At 43.0% G+C, this 19,354-nt stretch overlaps 1 protein-coding gene across 8 annotated transcripts in view; it reads left to right on the plus strand.

The window, feature by feature from the left end:
• Window positions 1-963: 963 nt before the first annotated feature.
• TNRC6A (trinucleotide repeat containing adaptor 6A) overlaps window positions 964-19,354 on the plus strand; it is a 100,693-nt gene continuing 82,302 nt past the window's right edge. For 2 of the 8 annotated variants that reach the window (XR_003965658.1, XM_030301221.1), the window contains exons 1-2: window positions 964-1,365; window positions 1,814-1,861. Coding sequence is in view for 7 of the 8 variants with exons in the window: in XM_030301221.1 (XP_030157081.1) it covers window positions 1,361-1,365; window positions 1,814-1,861 (53 nt within the window). In the remaining variant the exon portion in view is untranslated. Of the gene's footprint in view, window positions 1,366-1,813; window positions 1,862-6,932; window positions 7,025-19,354 lie in introns of all 8 variants that reach the window. The other 6 variants (XM_030301218.1, XM_030301216.1, XM_030301215.1 and 3 more) reach the window with 4 other exon arrangements.

Raw genomic sequence — 19,354 nt, forward strand, 5'->3', positions numbered from 1 at the left:
GAGGAACTGGGCAGGCAGTCAAGGGAGGTTTGGTTTCTTTTTAATGGGAGAGATTGGGGCATGTTTTAAAGGCAGTGCAAAGAAAGACCTAGTTTAGAAAGAGGGAAACGGGATGATCCTTAGAGTGAGGTTTCTGCGAAGGAGTGGATTTTAAGCACAGAGAGGAGGAATCGTTTTTGATTAGGGGGAAGAAAAGCGTTTTGAGGGGATGGAAAGAATATACACATACACACACGAACACATACATGTATTTTATTGCATCTACGTGTAGGTACTTGGCTGTATCTACCTGTAGGTAAGCAGCAATCTCCCATCGACACTTGGGTATATATTTTTACTTTACTGCACGAATGGAGCGTATTGTATTTACATGCTTCCTGCGGTGTGAGTGAGTTTGGAACCCGCTTCTTCACTTATTCTATTGTAACCACCTTCCCCTCGCCGTCGTCCTTCCTCCCCATCATTTTTGCAGTAGCTCAGTTTTTAAAGCCACCTTAGAGTGTTGGACATTTTGGCCGTTCACGGTTTTTCACCATCGTCCATGCCGGCACTTAACATCTTGACGGTGAAAATATTTGTAGATATCCAGGATTATTTTCGGAACAGAAATCCGTGCCCGTGGAATTGCTGAGTCAAACGGTCTGCAAAACTCGGTGGATAAAAATCGCTTTTAAACCTCCTAGCCCACCTCAGGTATGCATTCTTCACCTGAGGAGGAAGCAGAGGAGCACAGAGGTTAAATAACTGGCCCAAGGTCAAAAATAATTACAAGTGGCGGATTTCACAAGCCGCGCGGGGTCATCTTGCTGCGGCAGGGGTAGAATTTGCGATTTAGGATTTTTTTTTTTTTTTTTTTTTTTTTGGTGTGTTTCGGTGGGGGAGGGGCCGGGCGGCAGGGAAGGAAACTTGTGTCGCAGCAAAGAAGGAGGAGGAGGAGGGGCGGGACTCCAGTCGGATCGCAGCCGGCAGCGGCGAAAGAGGCTGGGCCCGGGGCTCGGCGGGCTCCCCAGCCTCTGTGCGGGGCGCCTAGGAGGCAGTGAACTCCCTCAGGGAGGTCCGGGCCGCCGGCCGCGAGCCGCGCCCGGGCGGTTGCCAAGGGCCCGTCCCGTCAGCGGGGTTAGTTGCTAGGACCTCCATCTTGAGGCCGGCGGCCGCGGCGCCCCCGGAAGGGGTTGCCGAGCGGGGCATTCACTTCCGGTCTGGGGCCTGCGGCGGCGGCGGTGGCGGCGGCGGCGGCAGCGGGTCGGTGTAGAAAATGGCGCTGGTGCAGCGGCTCGGGCCTCTCCCCGCGGCGCTGCGGAGGGCTTGAGGCTCGCGAGCCTCACTCGCCGCGCCCCACTTGCTCGTGCACTTTACACACATGAGGTGAGCAGGGCGGGGGCCTCCCTTCGGGCGGGAGGAGCCTGGGGCGCTGCCGCAGGGCCCGCGACCGCGGGCGGCGGCGGCGGCGGCGGCGGGCGTCCCCGAGACCTCGGGCCTCGACGGGGAGGGGGGGGCCGCGAGGGCGCCGCTGCGGAGGCCGGGCGGGAGGCCCGAGGGGCCGCGCCACGCAGCTGGGGCCGGGCCGGGGGCTGCGGCTCGCCCGCGCAGCCCGCCCGCAGTCCGGGCTGCAGCCCCGCAGCTTTGTGAGCACCCCCGGGCTCCCCTCCCCTCCCCCATCCGCCCCGGCGCGAGCTTCTGCCGCAGCAGCTCCGTTTTCACGCGCATCTCTCTCTCCCTCTCTCTCCCCCTCTCTCTCCCCCTCTCTCTCCCTCTCTCTCCCCCTCTCTCTCCCCCTCTCTCTCCCCCCTCCCCCTTTTCTTTTCTCTTGCAGAGAATTGGAAGCTAAAGCTACCAAAGACGTAGAAAGGAATCTTAGCAGGTAAGATGGGCGAGCTTCCGTCTGTCGCCCCATTAATCGTGTATTTGCACTCTGGTTCGCCCTTTCTGGGTTTAGAAGTTCCCCCGTGTCATTTTCTTTCGCACGCAGGGAATAGGCAGACGGGAGAAGAGGCCGGAGGGAATACTGGATGGAGGGATTGCGGGGAGATGCGTAATTACGCGTGTGTTCTTTTCTTTGGGAGAGAAAAAAAACAGCGAAAAGCAATTCTTGTAAACTTAGTTAAAGCATTCTCACCCTTTTAGAATTTAATTAGGGGACTTGTGCATTAATTACTATTGTAAATGGTTGCAGGCATTGTGTGACTCATGATTGAGGCGGCCCTTATGGCGGGCTGTCAAACTGTTTTGGCTTCCCCGTTATTACTTTGTAACTCAAATTGTTGCCTTTATAAGAAGATACTATGTTCGCGTTTTTTTTTTTTTTTCCTCCAACACATTGTAGTCAGGCGGGTTCTGTTGCACTGGAAACAGTTTTGCCCTTGAACTTGAACAAGCATAAACTGCGTTTTGTTTTCTTTTGAAACTAGGTTTGTGTCTGTGTTCGGTGTGTGCTCTTTTTATCAGCTGGTGGAATAATTAAAAATTTGTTCCCAATGCGTGGTTATCATTTCTATTGGGCCTGAGTGCTGTTGCACTGGTAACTTAAATCATCACCACAAAGGGATTTTTTGTTTTTTTAAACGTTGCCTTTATGGAAATGTTTAGCTTTATTGAGCCATAATCGCTTAAAGCATCAGAGCATTGCACTGTATTTAACTCCTTTTCACATCAATTTCCTCAGTCTTTTTTTTTTTTTTATTTGCCATTTTGTTTTGAATCCTATTGAGAGACTCAGAGAAACTTCTAGATTAACCTTATCAGTGAGCAGCATTCTTTTTCACTTGGCCAGAGTAAAGTAAAATTTCTCCTGTCTCAGGTCTTAATGGAGTTTGTCCTTGACGACTGTAAGTTTTAGGTTTACGTTATGGTGAGGTTAATAACACAATTCAAATCATGTGAATATTTTTCACCACATAAACTCATTCCAAATTGCTGGTCTTTTGGGTTTTATAGATAATTAGTCTGTTAAGGTGATCATTAAAAAATCTTTTCAGTTGGTGAGGGTGGGCATCATTGGCTTACCAAATAAGAGATCTTCTGTTATAATTATGGAGACTGGTTAAAGGAAATTAAGCCTGACAACTCTGACTAAATATCTGTCCTTCGGACATGTAATAAGTTTTGTTGTCAAAACCTTTAAAAAAAATGTTAAGATATGAAACCATGAAAGAAAACAGGTTGAATTTTCAGCAGCAGAAGGGAGATTGGAGTCTCTTTCTCCTTCCTTTTTTGCTTTGTCAGGTAACTCTATCAGTATAATTTCTATGGAGGTTTTCTGGGGCTTAATTAAAAATTGCCTCTACTGTGGGTATAATTTTCATACGCTATTCTAGTTGGATAGAACTGAGAGTCTCCGTATGAGCTATGTATCAGAGTTTGAATCCTGGCTCTGTCACTTGCAGTATGACCTTGACTCTTGGCAAATCACTTAGCCTCTCTGTGTAATCTGTAAAACAAGGGGTTCGGGCCAGCCAGTTGCTAAGGTGTGTTAGGCCCCTTGGGTTGTATAGGAAGGAGTCCAATGTGACACTTGGCAACAGAGAGCTTGTTCAATCCGGTAGGAAGACTGTAATATGTGCACAAGTAACTAATACAAGGCAGATGATGTAGAGGTCAGGCCACCATCTCCTGCCATGCTTGAAGATCGAAAAGGAAGGACGAGTATCAAGGAGGTTACAAGGCAGCGTATGCTAAGGACCGTGAGAGGGTAGTGTTGCTTAAAGGTTAAAAGTGTTCCGAGGGGGGAGAGGTGCGATTAGGCGGGCAAATGCTTTCTGTCAACTCCATCTCTGTGCTTCCCTTTTCCCATATAAGGAGAGTGTGTCTGTCTGGAGGCATTTGTGCTCTCCCTAGGAAATCCAGGCATTATCCTGTATTCCTTTAGCAAACATGTCTTCAGCATCTTCTGTGTTCCAAACGCAAGGCTAGGCACCTGGGAGGAGAAGAGAAGTAGCTTAATGTACTGAATGCGTACTCTGCCTGGCACACTCTTCTCAAGACTTTACGTGGACTCCTCTGATCCCTGGGTCACTGTGTGAGGTGGGTGCCAGTGGTCCTGTTTTACAGGAATATTCCTGCTCTGAGACAAAGGTTAAGGAACTTTCAGGAGGCCACACCACTAGTAATTGAAGGAACTGTCAGGCTTTAGGTCGTGTCGTATCGTCTGTTACTAGAGACATGGTTCTTTGCCTTGAAAAATTCGAAAATATCTCTGAGGAGGCAGAGACACAGGTACATATAATACTTCCAGACCAGAGCTTCTTAGTCTGGGCTCTGTTGATGTTTTGGACCAGATAGTTTATTATTGTGAGGTCTGCCCTGTGCATTGTGGGGCGTTCAGCAGCATCTGCCTGTAGTACCCCCATCCAGGCGTGACATTCAGAAACGTCTTCAGATATTGCTAAATGTTCTCTGGGGGGCAAAATCACCCCCACAGCTGAGAACCACTATTCTAGATCTTCATGTTCCCCAAAGATAACCAAACATGCAAATTTTTAATGTTAAGTTAATTTTAACGTGTTTTAGTACTGTGGAAGTCCAAATGTTACTGTGTGTACCCCTGTTTTGAACCCTCCAGTCTCTGAATGTCAACGTCGTATTGCCGTTCTTCGTTCCCTCTGCCAAGTGGTAGATCCTCAAGACAGCGTGCCAGGTAGTGAGCGAGAGTTAGAATCAGCACAAGACAGAAATTTCGTTTACTTACCCGGGGTAAACTATAGTTCTTTCACAGTTGGCCATTAAAATGGTCACTTTCTGCGGCACCTGGGTGGCTCAGTCGGTTAAATGCCCAGCTTCAGCTCAGGTCATGAGCTCATGGTTCGTGGGTTTGAGCCCTGCATCGGGCTGTGCTGACGGCTCAGAGCCTGAAGCCTGCTTTGGATTCTGTGTCTGCCTCTCTCTCTGCCCCTCCCCTGCTCACGCTCTGTCTCTCAAAACTAAATAAACATTAAAAGAATTTTAAATTGTCACTTTATGTCAGTATCATGGGCATTGAAAAGAGGAAACTGTAACATCTAGATGGGGGTGGTCACATTGGAACGGAACTTTAAAGGATAGAATCACTTTTGAAAGGCAGAGAAAAGGGCAGTGTGAGAACAACAGAACTGAAGGCACAAAATCCAGGAAGTACAGGGAATTTTGAAATAGCAATGGGTAGTTTGGTTGGATTGGCATACAAGAGCAGGGACGGATGCAGTATTAGGTTGAGGACTTTGGGCATAGATCTTTCAGTAGTGTGGAGCTATCATACGCTCTTGGGGAGGGTAGTGTGATATGCTAGAATAATGGTAACTTGTGATGTGGGCTGGAGGTGTGGGAGGCCCGGATTACAGCGGTGGTAGAAAAGGCGTGAGAGTGGGAGATACTGAGGAAGTGCAGTCCGGGATTTGGCAAGTAACTAACCTGGGTTTAGTTGTGAGAGGGGACTAGACATACCGGGGTCTCCGTTTTGGATGAATGGGAGATTGACTCAGCCTCTGAACAGAATAGAGGTCAGAACAGAAATAGGAATTTGGTGAGAGAAGATAGTAAGTTACATTTTTGAGTTGTAAAAAAAATTTTTCGAATGCAACTGATCTAATTTTAAAAACTCTTTTGCAGGCCATAGCCATAGAATCATTGGGTATTTAGAGCTAGACCATGACATCAGAGAGACCAGCCAGTATTCTGAGCCCTTCTTTTTTTTTTTTTTTTTAATGTTTATTTATTTATTTTGTGGGGGAGGGGCAGGGAGAGAGGGAGACACAAAATCCCAAGCAGGTTCTGTGGAATCAGCATAGAGCCCTACATGGGGCTCGAACCCGCAAACCGTAAGATCATGACCTGAGCCGAAATCATGAGTCAAACACTTAACCGACTAAGCCACCCAGGTGCCCCATGACCCCTGTTTTACAGATGAGAAAGCTATGGTTGAGATAGATCTAGTAATGCAGTCAAGGTTATATTCTCTCAAGTGACAGATCTGGAATTCCAACAGGCCTCTCACCTCTATCGAGTTCTTGCAGCTGAGCAATATTTTATTTTATATTGCACAGTAAAAAAATGATAACTTTGGTTTCTCCTTTCGGGAAATGTAAAAACAATTATCTCAATGTATTTTGTGCTCATTCTAGTTAATTTGTTATAACGTAGGGTATATCATCTAAAGTAAAAGTTACATGTTTCATGTTAGCTGATTTCCCTCCCCCCCCAAACCAGCTATTGAATGCCATCATTTAAGAAAATTTGTTAAAGACGCTGCGATGCCATATAAAATAGCATCTAAACTGGGACATTGTTGTCTGAGGCACTTTTGCCTGGGACAGGTGCTCCGTAAAAAAAGACTAGGGACGGCAGGAATGAACCAGGATAGCAGGTCTCCCTAGATAAGGTGGACCCTGCTCTTGTAATTCATCAGCCTTTAGCTGCAAAAAAAAAAAAAAAAAAAAAAATTGCCTTCTGATTTTTGTTACGCTTTTCTGTTGCCTTCCTGTGATATGGTTTGGAGGCCAGCAAATTCATAATGGTAGGTTTCTTTCTAGTTTAATTTGGCAGCTATGCGGTAAATCAATTGATAGAATAAATGAATCAAACCGTAAGCTTAGTTTAAAAATGCATAACAACCCTCTGTGGAAAATTTAAATATGAACGTCATTAAAAAGTCTGAGTACTACTCTGTAACCTCTTGTGTTTTTGGCATCTGAAGTAAGTCTGCAAGTAATAATTAAAATGCCTTACAGTTCTCTTTTCTGACTTCAAAAGTACTGCTCATGATTGGAGAGACTAAAATAGAATGTGCTGTATGTATTCTCTTCAGACTGTCTTTTGATAGGTCTCTCACTCAAAGTCGAGAAAATGACCTCCCATTTAAAATTTTTAAAAGGTAATTCTAATCTTCAGCAAAATAGCAAGAATAGTGCAGCGAACACCTGTATCTCTTCCTAGGTTTACCCATTATTAATCTTTTGCCATAGAGTTTTATCATGCCAGTTCACGCCTAAGTAAGACAATGTGTACCTCCTAAGAACCAGGGCATTCTACATAACCATCGCATTGTCATGCACGGGTAAGTTTAACTTTGTTGCAATGCCATTCTGTCCATATTCACATTTTCCCAGTCATCCCACTAATGTCTTTTTTTTTTTTTTAACGCTTATTTATCTTTGAGAGAGAGCGAGAAAGAGACGAGAGAGCGCGCACACGAGCACACACCAGGGGGGGAGGGTTATAGAGAGAGAGGGAGACACAGAATCCTAGGCAGGCTCCAGACTCTGAGCTGTCAGCACAGGGCCCGACTCGGGGCTCGAACTCACAAACCGTGACATCATGACCTGAGCTGAAGTCAGACACTCAACTGACCTAGCCCCCCAGGAGCCCCAGTAATGTCTTTATAAATATGTTGGTTTCCCTCTCTAAATTCCTTAATCCAGGGTTGCTTTTAGTTGTCTGTAATTTCCTTATGTCAGGAGCACTCCTTTATCCTCTCCTTCCCCTTTTTTGCAGGCTTCAGTTTGGATTTTTCTGATGGTTCCTATAAGATTAGATTCAGTTAAACCTTTTCGGCAGGAATAGTACGTAGGTGATGTGTTGTCACTAGGTCACATCAGGCTCCTTCCTCCACTGTTTTTAAACAGATTAACTGAAAGTTGACCCTGTACTTTTACCTTTATGTTAACTCAGTGTTTCTTTTCGTTTTCGGATATGTTGACAATTAGTTTAAACTGAGATATCATTTTAAATAGTTGAGGTTACGATAATTACAGGTCTTCATGTTTAAACTGATCGCTTGTAACGATTGTAGCTTTCTTGAAGGGTCATTCTGAAGGTAGCTCCCTAACTGTTAGACATAAAAGTTGCTTGTTTTCAACTATGACCGGTGATAACCTTGGTAAGAAAATGAAACATAGGGCCTGGGCTCGTGATCTGCTTCCTGAAAAAGGATGCCGCCAGAACCGAGATTCTCATCCTGGATTCCACACAGGGATACAGATGGCATGAGGTAGTTTGAAAAATTGGATGTGTGCTTTAAAAAAAAATGGACCTTAGCATTTATCGGATTTCAAAAGGTCATGGCTCCCCAAAGAGTAAGAGACAGTGTGTTACAGGGAGGGTATCAGGGAGCTGAATACTCTCAACAAAAAGGGAGATTTTAAGATTCAAAGAGAGAGAGTAATGTTTGACAGAGGCCTAGTTTCTCTCTTCAAAAAAAAAAAAAAAAACCCACAAAAAACCATGGAAGTAAATATAGTTTAAATGTCTTATGAAGGTGGTCTTATTTTAAAAACGATTTGCATACTCTGGGTGTGTGAGTTGGCTCTGAAGCAGAAATCCTAGCCTTTCTACTCTTGTAACTAGGGGAGAGCATTTTGAATTTGCAGTAGTATGTTGTGTGGCAATGACTCAGCTGACTTCCCGTCTCCGATGGAGCATTCACAACAGATTGAAACCTGGTTAAGGAATTTTATACTTGGAACCTTACAAGATATTTTCCGCAAACAGCAATTGATTGGATTGGTATAGTAACCAACAAGATTCAACCAAGTCACTTATTTTGCTGTTCTTACTAGTGGTTTTGAGTCAGCTAGCATTTACTGAGCAGCTTGACGCACCGATCATTGAATATTTTTATAATTTTGACATCTGTGTTTTGTTGACTTTGGTCTTTTCTTATTCTTTTGAAGTATCCCTGCGAAACACAAGGCATTAGTGCTGTGTGGTGCTTAAATATGCACCAGTCTTAAATGTGATTTTAAGCATTACTCCACTGCTTGATAATTGTCAGAGAAACATGTTTTGCTTAGTATTTCTACTTGTGAAGCTCCAGGTGATGTGAGGTGTATGTGTGCGTGAGACTTTTCCCACATGAAGATAGGAAGGGGCATAAAGAGCATCCTCTCTGCTGCTGCAAGTTAATCGTCTTCAAGCGACAGTTCTGAGCGTGTCCCTCACTATTTAGAAACCTTTCCTGGCTCCCCAGTGACTCTGGAATTTAAGCATAGACTCATGTCTATGCTCAGCTTATCTATCTCTTTAGTGTTATCCAATCTATTCTTGCCCTATCCTCAACTTTTACTGCAAACGTTTCTGTTAGTTTCTCCCTCCATTTTTTATTTTTTATTTTTTTTTATTTTTTTAGAATTTTTTTAATGTTTATTTTTGAAGGAGGGAGAGAGTAAGAGCAGGGGAGGGGCAGAGAGAGAGGGAGACACAGAATGTGAAGCAGGCCCCAGGCTCTGAGCTGTCAGCACAGAGCCCGACGCGGGGCTCGAACTCACAAACCGCGAGATCATGACCTGAGCCAAAGTCGGACGCTCAACCAACTGAGCCACCCAGGCGCCCCTCTCCCTCCATTTTTTAAATAGCAACTTTATTGAGATACAGTTTACATACCATTAAATCCAACCTTGTAAAGTATACAATTCTGTGGGGTTTAGTATATTCATAGTTGTGCAATTATCACAACTGCCTAATTCCAGAACATTTTTATCATTGCCTAACGCCCCCCGCACCCCCGCCAAAAAAACCCCTGTGCTTTATAGCAATCATTCCCCATTCACTCCTCCATGTTGTAGCATGCATCAGTTTATGGGTGAAAAACATTCCATTGTGCATCTATAACACATTTTTCTCATTTTTTTTTTTTGTTTTTATTTATTTACGTAATTTTTCCACCCAGTGTAGGGCTTGAACTTGCAACCCAAGATCAAGAGTTGCATGCTTCTCTGACTGAGCTAGCCAGGGCCCCAATATACCACATTTTCTTTATCCATTCATCGTTTGATGGGCGTTAGAGTTTTCACTTTAGGGCTATTATGAATAATGATGCTGTGAACAGTCCTGTACAAGTGTTGGTGTGGCCATGATGTTTTCAGTTCTCTTGGGTGCCTACTTAGAAGTGGCAGTGCTGTGGCATATGGGAATTCTGTGTTTGACTTTCTGAGGAGCTGCCACACTGTCTTCAAAGCATCTGAACCATTTTACATCCGCACCAGCTCTGTATGAGGATTCCAGTGTCTCAACATCTTCACCAACACTTCTTATTCTTTTTTATTATTGTCATCTTGGTATGAAGTGCTATCTCATTGTGGTTTTGATTTTTTTAATTTGCATTTCGTTAATAACTAATAATGTGAGCATCTTTGTGTGCTTATTGGCCATTTGTGTATCTGATTTAGGGAAATCTCTATTCAAATCCTGTGTCCATTTTAAAATTTGGTTCTTTCTGTTGAGTTATAAGGGGTCTTTTTTTAATTTTTTTTTTGTAAGATTTGATTTTTAAGTAACCTCTTAAAGACCCAAGGTGGGTCTTGAACTTACACAGCCTGGAGATCCAGAGTTGCAGCCTCTACTGAGCCAGCCAGGCACCCTATAAGGGTTCTTTATATATTCTAGATACAAGTCTTGTGTTAGATACACGGTTTGTAAACATTTTCTCCCATTCTGTGGGTTGCCTTTTTTCTTGATGTCCCTTGAAGCACAAAAGTTTTAAAATTCGGTATGTCCAGTTTACCGTCTTAACCAAATCTGAGTGTACCATTTAGTGACATCAAGTGCATTACATTCACCATGTTGTGCAGCCGTCACCACCAGCCGTCTCCACTGCCCTTCTCATCTTGCAAAATTGAAACTCTGTACCTATTAAACAGTAACTCCCCGTTCTCCCATACCCTCAACTGCCGGCAACCACTATTCTACTTGCTGTCTCTGAATTTCACTGTTCCAGGTGCCTCATGTGAGTGGAATCATATGTTTTTCCTTCTGTGGTTGACTTATTTCTCTTAGCATAACGTTTTCAAGGTTCATCCATGTCATAGCACGTCGGTCAATTGATTTTTGTATGTTGATCCTGTACCCTGCAGCTGTGCTGAACTTGTTTATTATTCCTACTAGTCGGGGTGTGTGTGTGTGTGTGTGTGTGTGTGTGTGTGTGTGTGTATTTAGGACTCTCACTCTATATATAACATCGTATCGGTGAATAGAGATGGTTTTATAACTTCCTTTCCAGTCTCAGTGCTTTTTATTTACTTTTCCTGCCCAATTTTTCTGAATAGAATCTACAGTACAGTGTTGAATAGAAGTTGGCAAGAGTGGACTTCTGGTCTCGTTTCTCATCTTGGAGGAAAAGCATTCAGTCCTAACCATTATGTATGTTATGAGCTGGCAGCTTTTTGTAGATGGCCTTTATCAGGTTAAGGAAGTTTCCTTCTATTTCTAGTTTGAGTGTTTTAACTTGTCATGAAAGGATGGATTTTGTCAAATGCTTTTTCTGTGTCTAGTGAGATCACCATGTCGTTTTTGCCCATTGTTCTATTACACTGTTGTATTACATCAGTTTTCATATGCTAAACCAACCTTGCATTCCAGGGACAAATCCCACTTGGGCACTGTGATTAGTACTTTTTATACGTTGCTGGATTGGGTTTATTAGTCTTCTGTTGACGACTTGTGTCTGTACTCATAAGTGTTATTGGTCTGTAGTTTTGATATCTTTGTCTTCTTTTGATACCTGGTACTTTGTTGGGTCTGGTTTGGAATCTAGGGTCTTGAATTGTTGTTCTGGCATCTACCTCATTTTTCATTGTGCTGTAATAATTGTTTTTATGTATTCGCTTCTGTTTTCATTTTGTCTTTTTAATTTTTTTCCATCTTTATAAAGGCAGGATTGACAATTGAAATAATTTCATCCCCTGCCCCACCAGGGGTTAGTGCATTGCCCTTGTGTGCTGTTGTTTTGCTTTTAAGATACTGAAACCTAACTCTGTGTAAGTTGAAGGTGTACAGTGTGCTGATACAATGTTTATATATTGCAGTGTGATTACCACCATAGTGTTAGCTAACACCTCTAATCATGTCACATAATTAGCATTCCTTTTTTGTGCGAACATTTGAGATCTAGTCTTTTAGCAACTTTGAAGCATATACTACAGTATTGTTGGCTATAATCACTATTCTGTTCATCAGATTTCCAGAATTTACTCCTGTTCTAATTGCAGGTTTGTATATTTTAACCACTTCTCCCCAATCCCCCCATTCCCTGGCTCCTGGTAACCACCGTTCTGCTTTGTTTCTATAAGTTCAGCTTTTTTTTTAGATTCCATGTATAAGTGATATCTATAGTGTTTGTCTGTCTCTGTTGACTTCTTTCACTTAGCACAATGCCCTAAGGCCCATCTAGTTATTGCCAATGGCAGAATTTCCTTCTTTCTTTCGGCTGAATAGTATTCCATTGTGTACACACCCACACACATCCCACATCTCCATCATTCACTGATGGACACTTAGGTTGTTTCCATATCTTGGCTATTGTGCATCATGCTGCAGTAAACATGGGAGGGCAGATATCTTTTTGGTATCTTGTTTATATTTCCTTTGGAAATATACCCAGAAGTGGGATCACCGGGTCATCGGTAGCTGTATTTTTAATTTTTCTGTAAGTTTATTTATTTTGAGAGAGAGAGCACAAGTGGGGGAAGAACAGAGAGAGAATCCCATGCAGGCTTCACACTGTCAGGCACAGACCCAGATGTGAGGCCTGAGCTCATGAACCATGAGATCATGACTTGAGCCCAAATCAAGAGTCAGACGCTTAACCAACTGAGCCACCCAGGCGCCCCTGTATTTTTAATTTTTTGAGGAGCTTCAAGACTGTTTTCCATAGTGGGTTCACCAGTTTACATTCCCAGCAGTGCACAAAAGGGTTCCTCTTCTACCTGTTCTCACCAACACTTGTTATCTTTTGTCTTCTTGATGAGAGCCATTCAGAGAGGTGCATCAGTTCTGTTTTCTGCTGTACGTTCTCCCTTCTTCAGTTTGCACCCTTCCTTGTGTCCTAACCTTAGCCTTATTTAGTGCAGGATTTTGGATCTCAGTCTTGTAGCTAGTGAGGAGTGTACACTTATTAACTGTGTCCATTAAGCACTTTCTCTGCATTACCTAATTTAACCTTCACAACAACCCTTGGGAGGAGGTATAATTTGAGACTTCTCGTAAAGGGAGAGATGGAGGTTTGAGAGAAAAGAAACAAGTTGCTTACACAAGTAGATATTGGAGATTGAAGCGCTTAAGTAGGATCGTCCTTACGTAGAATGTGGGTAGAAGAGTGGAAAGAACACATATTTGGTGGTGGGGATCAGGTTAGAGTGTTAGTAAAAAGCAAGGAAGCAGGAGTTTAATTGCAGTGCCCAATGCTGGGGAGTACAATACAAGTAGAACTGGTTTTTGCCTTCAGAGCTGCAAGTAGTCCTATTTGGAAGAGTGAGATTAACATCTGAAACAATTAGAAAATGAGCATCATTTAATTAGAGGTCAAGAGTGAGGTTTGTGTGAGTTGGAAACAATCCTGAAGGAACTAGTAATTAAGCCTCAGAAGAGTAGAGTTTAGGAGAGTAGTTTAGCAAACCAGGTTTTGGGACAGCCTTACCCCACTACCATATACCATACAAGTCACTTAGACTTTCTGATCATTGGTTTCTTTAAGTTTCAAATGGGAATGGCATCAATTCTGTGTGTCAGAATTGCAGGTTCAAATAGATAATCTCTCAGAGCACTTGCAGACTATAGGGTGCTTCTGTCACTGTGGTGGGGTGTCTGTTCTCCTGTTTCTAATTTCACTGACTGTCCTCAACCTGAGCTTTTTATTTTAAGGGCTTTAAAAAAAAAAAAAAAAAGTTTATATGTTTAGAGGGAGCGTGGGCGGCAAGGGCAGAATCCCAAGCAGACTCCACACTCAGCGTGGAGCCCACCATGAGGTTCGATCCCATAACCTTAGAATCAAGAATTGGATGCTTGACCAACTGAGCCACCCAGGTACCCCTGAGCTTTTAATTTTAAAATAATTTCAGATTTAGAGAAATTTTACGAGAATAGATCAAAGAATTCTTGAATATCCTTCACCTGTATTCCTCAAATGCTAACATTTAACCACATTTGTTTTATCATTTTCTCTTTTTACATCTATACTGCTTTTTTTCTGAACCCTTTTAGAGTGACTTGGAAGCATGTTGCCTCTTTAGCCCCAAAAACTCGTATGTAGTTATTTCCTAAAATCAACGACATGTCTTAATAACTGTATAGTACCATTATCAAAATTGGGGAAGTAATATTGGTGCAGGTCTTAAGAGTAAAGCTATAGACCTTACTCAGATTTTGCCAGTCGTCTCAATAATGCCTTTTAGAGCAAATAAAAAACAAAACAAAACAAAACTGTTCTCATTGGAGATTCAGCCCAGGAACACAGTTTGCATTTAGTTTTCATGTTCGATTAGTCACCGGCATTCTGGAAGTTTCTCAGTCTTTGTTTTTTAAGACCTTGAAATTTTTTAAAGAGTACAGGCTAGTTATTTGGTAGGATGTCCCTCATCCATATTTGTGTGTTGTGTCCTGTTGGTTAGGTTGTTACGCATTTAAAAAAAAATTTTTTATTTTAGGGGCACCTGAGTGGCTCAGTCGGTTAAGTGTCCGACTTCGGCTCAGGTCATGATCTCACGGTTCATAAGTTGGAGCCCCGCGTCCGGCTCTCGGCTGACGGCTCAGACCCTGGAGCCCGCTTCAGATTCTGTGTCTGCCTCTGTCTGCCCCTCTGCTGCTTGCACTCTGTCTCTCACATTGTCTCAAAAATAAATAAACATTAAAAATTTTTTTTCTAAAATTTTTTTTTTTATTTTAGACAGGGAGAGAGAGTGCATGTGAGTAAGGGAGAGGAGTAGAGAGGCGGAGACAGAGGGAGAATCCCAAGCACGCTCGACACCCAGCTCCATGCAGGGCTCGATCCCAAGACTCCAGGACCGTGACATGACCCAAGCCGAAACCAAGAGTTGGAGGCCCAACTGACTGAGCCACCCAGGTGCCCCAGGTTATGCATTTTGGGCAGGAATAGCACAAAACCAATGTTGTGTTTTGCCTGGTGCATTCTGTCAGGAGGTCGATGATGTTCATCTGTGCCGTTACTGGTGACGGTAACTTCAGTTACTTGGTTAAGGTGGTATATGTCAGGTTTGTAATTGTAAAGTTAGGATTTTTCCTTTTGTAATTAAAAATTATATTGTTGGGAGAACTTTGAAACTATGTAAAACATCTTGTTTCTCACCAGGATTCTTGCCTCAGTCAATGGATTGCCAAATAGTGACTTTCCAAGGCCATTATTCTTTCCATATTTGTTGACATTCTGCTGTAAGATCTTTCCCTTTACCCTGTGCATTTATCCATCCGCGCGTTTATTAATATCATTAAGATCTCCCGGATTCTTATTTTCTTTGGTGGATTGTAATCCTTTACTTGAATTATTTGGTGCTCAGATTATGAGGCCAGGGGAAGCCCTCTTCAGGTTTAAACTCTTTTTGAAGAGATCCAGACTCGGTATCATCTGGATAATGCATCGCTATCTCTGTCTTATTTTCCCTTCATTCTTTTTGTTGTTAAGTTACTTATTTTGAGAGAGAGCGAGCGCTCAAATGCACACACAAGAGAGTGCCAGGGAGGGGCAGAGAGAGAGGAAGAGAGAGAAACCCACACAGGCTCCATGCTGTCAGCATGATGGGCTCAAACCCACGAACCGTGAGATCATGACCTGAGCCAAAATGAAGAGTCAGACACTTGACCAACTGAGCCACCCAGGCTCCCCTTCCTATAATTCTTAAGCAGAAGATACGCGGACTCTTCACTGCCACCTGTGCCTCTAAAGCTAAGCTTTCTGTCTGTGCTCTATGGTTCAAAATCAGATAGTATCTAGAAATATACATTATTGCCATCCGGATATTTTATTAGTTTGTGTGTGCTTCCAGAATTTCCTTATGCAAATAAAACACAAGGGGATATGTATTTTTATCTCTTCCTATTAACACAAAACATAGTATACTGAATTTTACAGGTTTTTTTTCCCAACTAACTGAATACCTTCCAGAATCTTTCATACAAGAACATGGATATCTTACCTGTTTTATAGCTGCGTAGTATTTCATTTTATGGATGTATCACTTTTATTGAACTCCTTCAGTATGTGTGGCTATTAAACTGCCTGTGACTCTAAACTAGGCTCTCTTGTGTCACCCCATCTGCTGTCACTTTCTCTGATACTTATATTCCCTAGCCCCTTTTATCTGCAAATAAGTTCTAGTCTTTATTTTATTTTATATGTTTGTTTATTTTGAGAGAGAGCAAGGGAGAAGGGGCAGAGAGAAAGAATCCCAAGTAGGCCCCACACTGACAGCACGGACACAGGGTTTGAGCCATCATATGGGGCTCAGTCTCACAAACTGAACTGTGAGATCATGATCTGAGTCGAAATCAGGAGTCAGATGCTCAACCGACTGAGCCATCCAGGCGCCCCTAGTCTTCTTATTTTAAAAACAATCCAAAAAACTTCATTTTTATTGTGTTCTCTTTATATCACTGCCAAAGTTTTTGAAAAACTTGTCCAAACCCCTGATTTCATTCTTACCTATTTTTGCTGCATTTGGGTTTCCATCTCTACTATGTGGTGAAATTATTGTTTTGAAGGTTACTAGTGACTTTGTACTGTGTAGTGCTAGACTGGCTTTGGTGATTAATTTACGTGTAGGAGGATGAGAAGGAGAAAAGAAAAGGGAGGGTTGGCAAGCAGATAGAAAAAGGGGAAGCAGGAAGGCTGGGAGAAAATAGAATAGACAGTAAGGGGAAAAGTAGGAGAACAGCATTTTTGGCAGGAGATGTGAAATATATTTTCATAACCAGCTTGTCACATACAGCTGGCTTCTGTGTGGTGATGAGCTGGCTTATGGTAGGTTGCTGACTGACAGGCTAGTTAGGCCCTGTGGAAAGCTGCCCCCCCACCAATCTTCTATTCTGTGAAGCAAGATATAACCTCTTGTCCCATTATGGAATTACCATCTCAACACCAGAGCCTCCACTTTTAAATGTTTGCTCTCTAAAATCTGGAGGTATCATCATTAACATGCTTCTCTTATCATTCTTACTAATACCATCAACTATTCCAGCTTCTTATGGTTACCTTGGTGTGGTGATCTTTGCTTTTCATTTCCAGTCCACCGCTGTGGCTCAGGACATTGCATATTTACTCTTAAGTATTGCAAGAGGCTTGTCACCCTATTTAGCAATTTATTTCCTACTTTTATCTAACTTTTCCTCCTTTTTTCTGAAATTTCCTCTGAGTACTGGTCCCTGAAATCACCATGCTAACAAATCTCTATGCTTTGCTGTGTCTGTGCCTTTCTGTCCTCCCTTGCCTGAAAGGCCCACCTCTCTGTCTGTGGAAAACTCTTCAGGATCCTTTAAGATCACCTTCTTGAAGCTTTCCATAGCTGTAACAGCTCGTATGCATGTCTTATTTTCCTAAACTTGCTTACAGCCTCTACCAAATGGTGTCTTGTTTCCTTATTTTACGTGTGTTCAGTTGTTTCTACCAAATTATAGTTTAAAATCCTGTTTTCTGGGGGCACCTGAGTGGCTCAGTCAGTTAGGTGTCCGGTTCGTGATCTCGGCTCAGGTCGTGTTCTCACAGTTTGTGAGTTCAAGCCCCGCATCAGGCTGTGCTCAGGGCAGAGCCTGCTTGGGATTCTCTCTCTCTTTCTCTCTGCCCCTCCCCCACCCCTCAAAAATAAATAAATTGATTTAAAAAAATAAAGTCATGTTTTATGCTTAGGTTCTCCTAGTGCGCAGAGACTGCTTGGCTTATAGGACATTTTTATTGGTATAGTGACTAATCATTGTATAGGCTATCACTAAATAATTTTGAGTGCAGAGTCAACTGGGTACCTTGAGGGTCTGCTCCCCTCTGCTTCCCTACTGTACTGTGGAAAATGTGTGCCTTTTAGTGGGGTTTTCTTTTTGTTTTTCTAACAAATGATTTAGTGATCTGAATGTTGACCTTCTTTTGACTCGGCAATGTGTCTTAGAGACCTTTCTCTGTAAAGCCATGTTTGTCAGGTGGTCCCCAAGACCACCTTCAGGTTTGATGATTCCCTGGGATTCAGCATCTAGTGGTACTCGTGGCTGTGATTTATTACAGCAAAACTATCAGCAAAGAGAAAAGGCACACTGGGCAAAATCCAGAGGAAACTAGGTGCAAGTTCCAAGAGCTCTCTCCCTGTCGTGTCACACAGGGCATGCTTCATTTTCTAGCACCAAATTGTGGCAACATGTGTAAAATGTCTACCAGGAAAGCTCCTTAGAAATTCAGTGCCCAAGGTTCCTGTTAGGGGTTGGTCACAGAGGTGCTGTCTGCCAACATGTACCAAAATTCCAGATTCCCAAAAGGAAAGTGCAACTGTGCCTTTTCAGCATGATCTGTATGGCTTGTACAGTTTACCATTATCAGTTAGGGAATGGTGGGAACCTCTCTGGAACCCAGGCTCCTTGACACCAGCCGAGGGCCAACCTTTCTAAGGATCACCGTCTCAGACCTGCTGTGTCAACTCTTTCCTGCATACTGTAGAAGTCTACAACCCCCTTTCGTTTCTGAAACTACTGGGTAGGATTCCATGGTAAGAGTACATTATGGTGTGTTTAACTTTTCTCTGTTGGTTGGGTTTTAGGCTCTTTTGCAGTATCTGTTTTTGTACAATTTCTTTTTTATGGGCTTAGATTGGAATCTATGGATCATAACATAGTGACATTTGAAAATTTGATATTAGATACTTACAAATTGTTCACCTGTGGGCTCTATTAGTCCATACTCCCCACAGCAGTTTACAAGAGTATCCTTTGGAAGTGATTACTTTTTTTTTTTTTTTTTTAATTTTTTTTTCAACGTTTTTTATTTATTTTTGGGACAGAGAGAGACAGAGCATGAACGGGGGAGGGGCAGAGAGAGAGGGAGACACAGAATCAGAAACAGGCTCCAGGCTCCGAGCCATCCGCCCAGAGCCTGACGCGGGGCTCGAACTCACGGACCGCGAGATCGTGACCTGGCTGAAGTCGGACGCTTAACCGACTGCACCACCCAGGCGCCCCTGGAAGTGATTACTTTTGATGATGTTCATGTTGGGGATGTAGGAAAAACGGACCATCAAGCATCAGGAAGAGCAGGACGAGGAAAGGCGTTCTTGATCCTGGCTGTGTCCTGCTTGCCATCATGGGCACTCGCCTTACCCATTCTCTTCCTGCTCCCACTACTCCTGTTCTTACACTTTGGCTCCTTCCTCCCGTCTCTAATCTCCCTCCATATTGCCTTGCCTTTAATCATTCGTGTGGAGGCTTGTAACTTGTTTTTGTCTTTTATTATGGAAAATTTCAAACATACACAGATAAGAACAGAACAAAGAAGCTACGGGCACCCATTACTCAGTTTCAGCAGTTGCCAACGTGCCAATCATGTTACACTTTTCTCTTTTCCTTTTTTGGGGGGATGGGGTGGGGCTTGGAGTAGTGAAAGCAAATCCTGGACATTATGGAGTTTTAAACA

Source organism: Lynx canadensis, chromosome E3 (genome assembly GCF_007474595.2).
Source record: "Lynx canadensis isolate LIC74 chromosome E3, mLynCan4.pri.v2, whole genome shotgun sequence".
NCBI classification, from domain to species: domain Eukaryota; kingdom Metazoa; phylum Chordata; class Mammalia; order Carnivora; family Felidae; genus Lynx; species Lynx canadensis.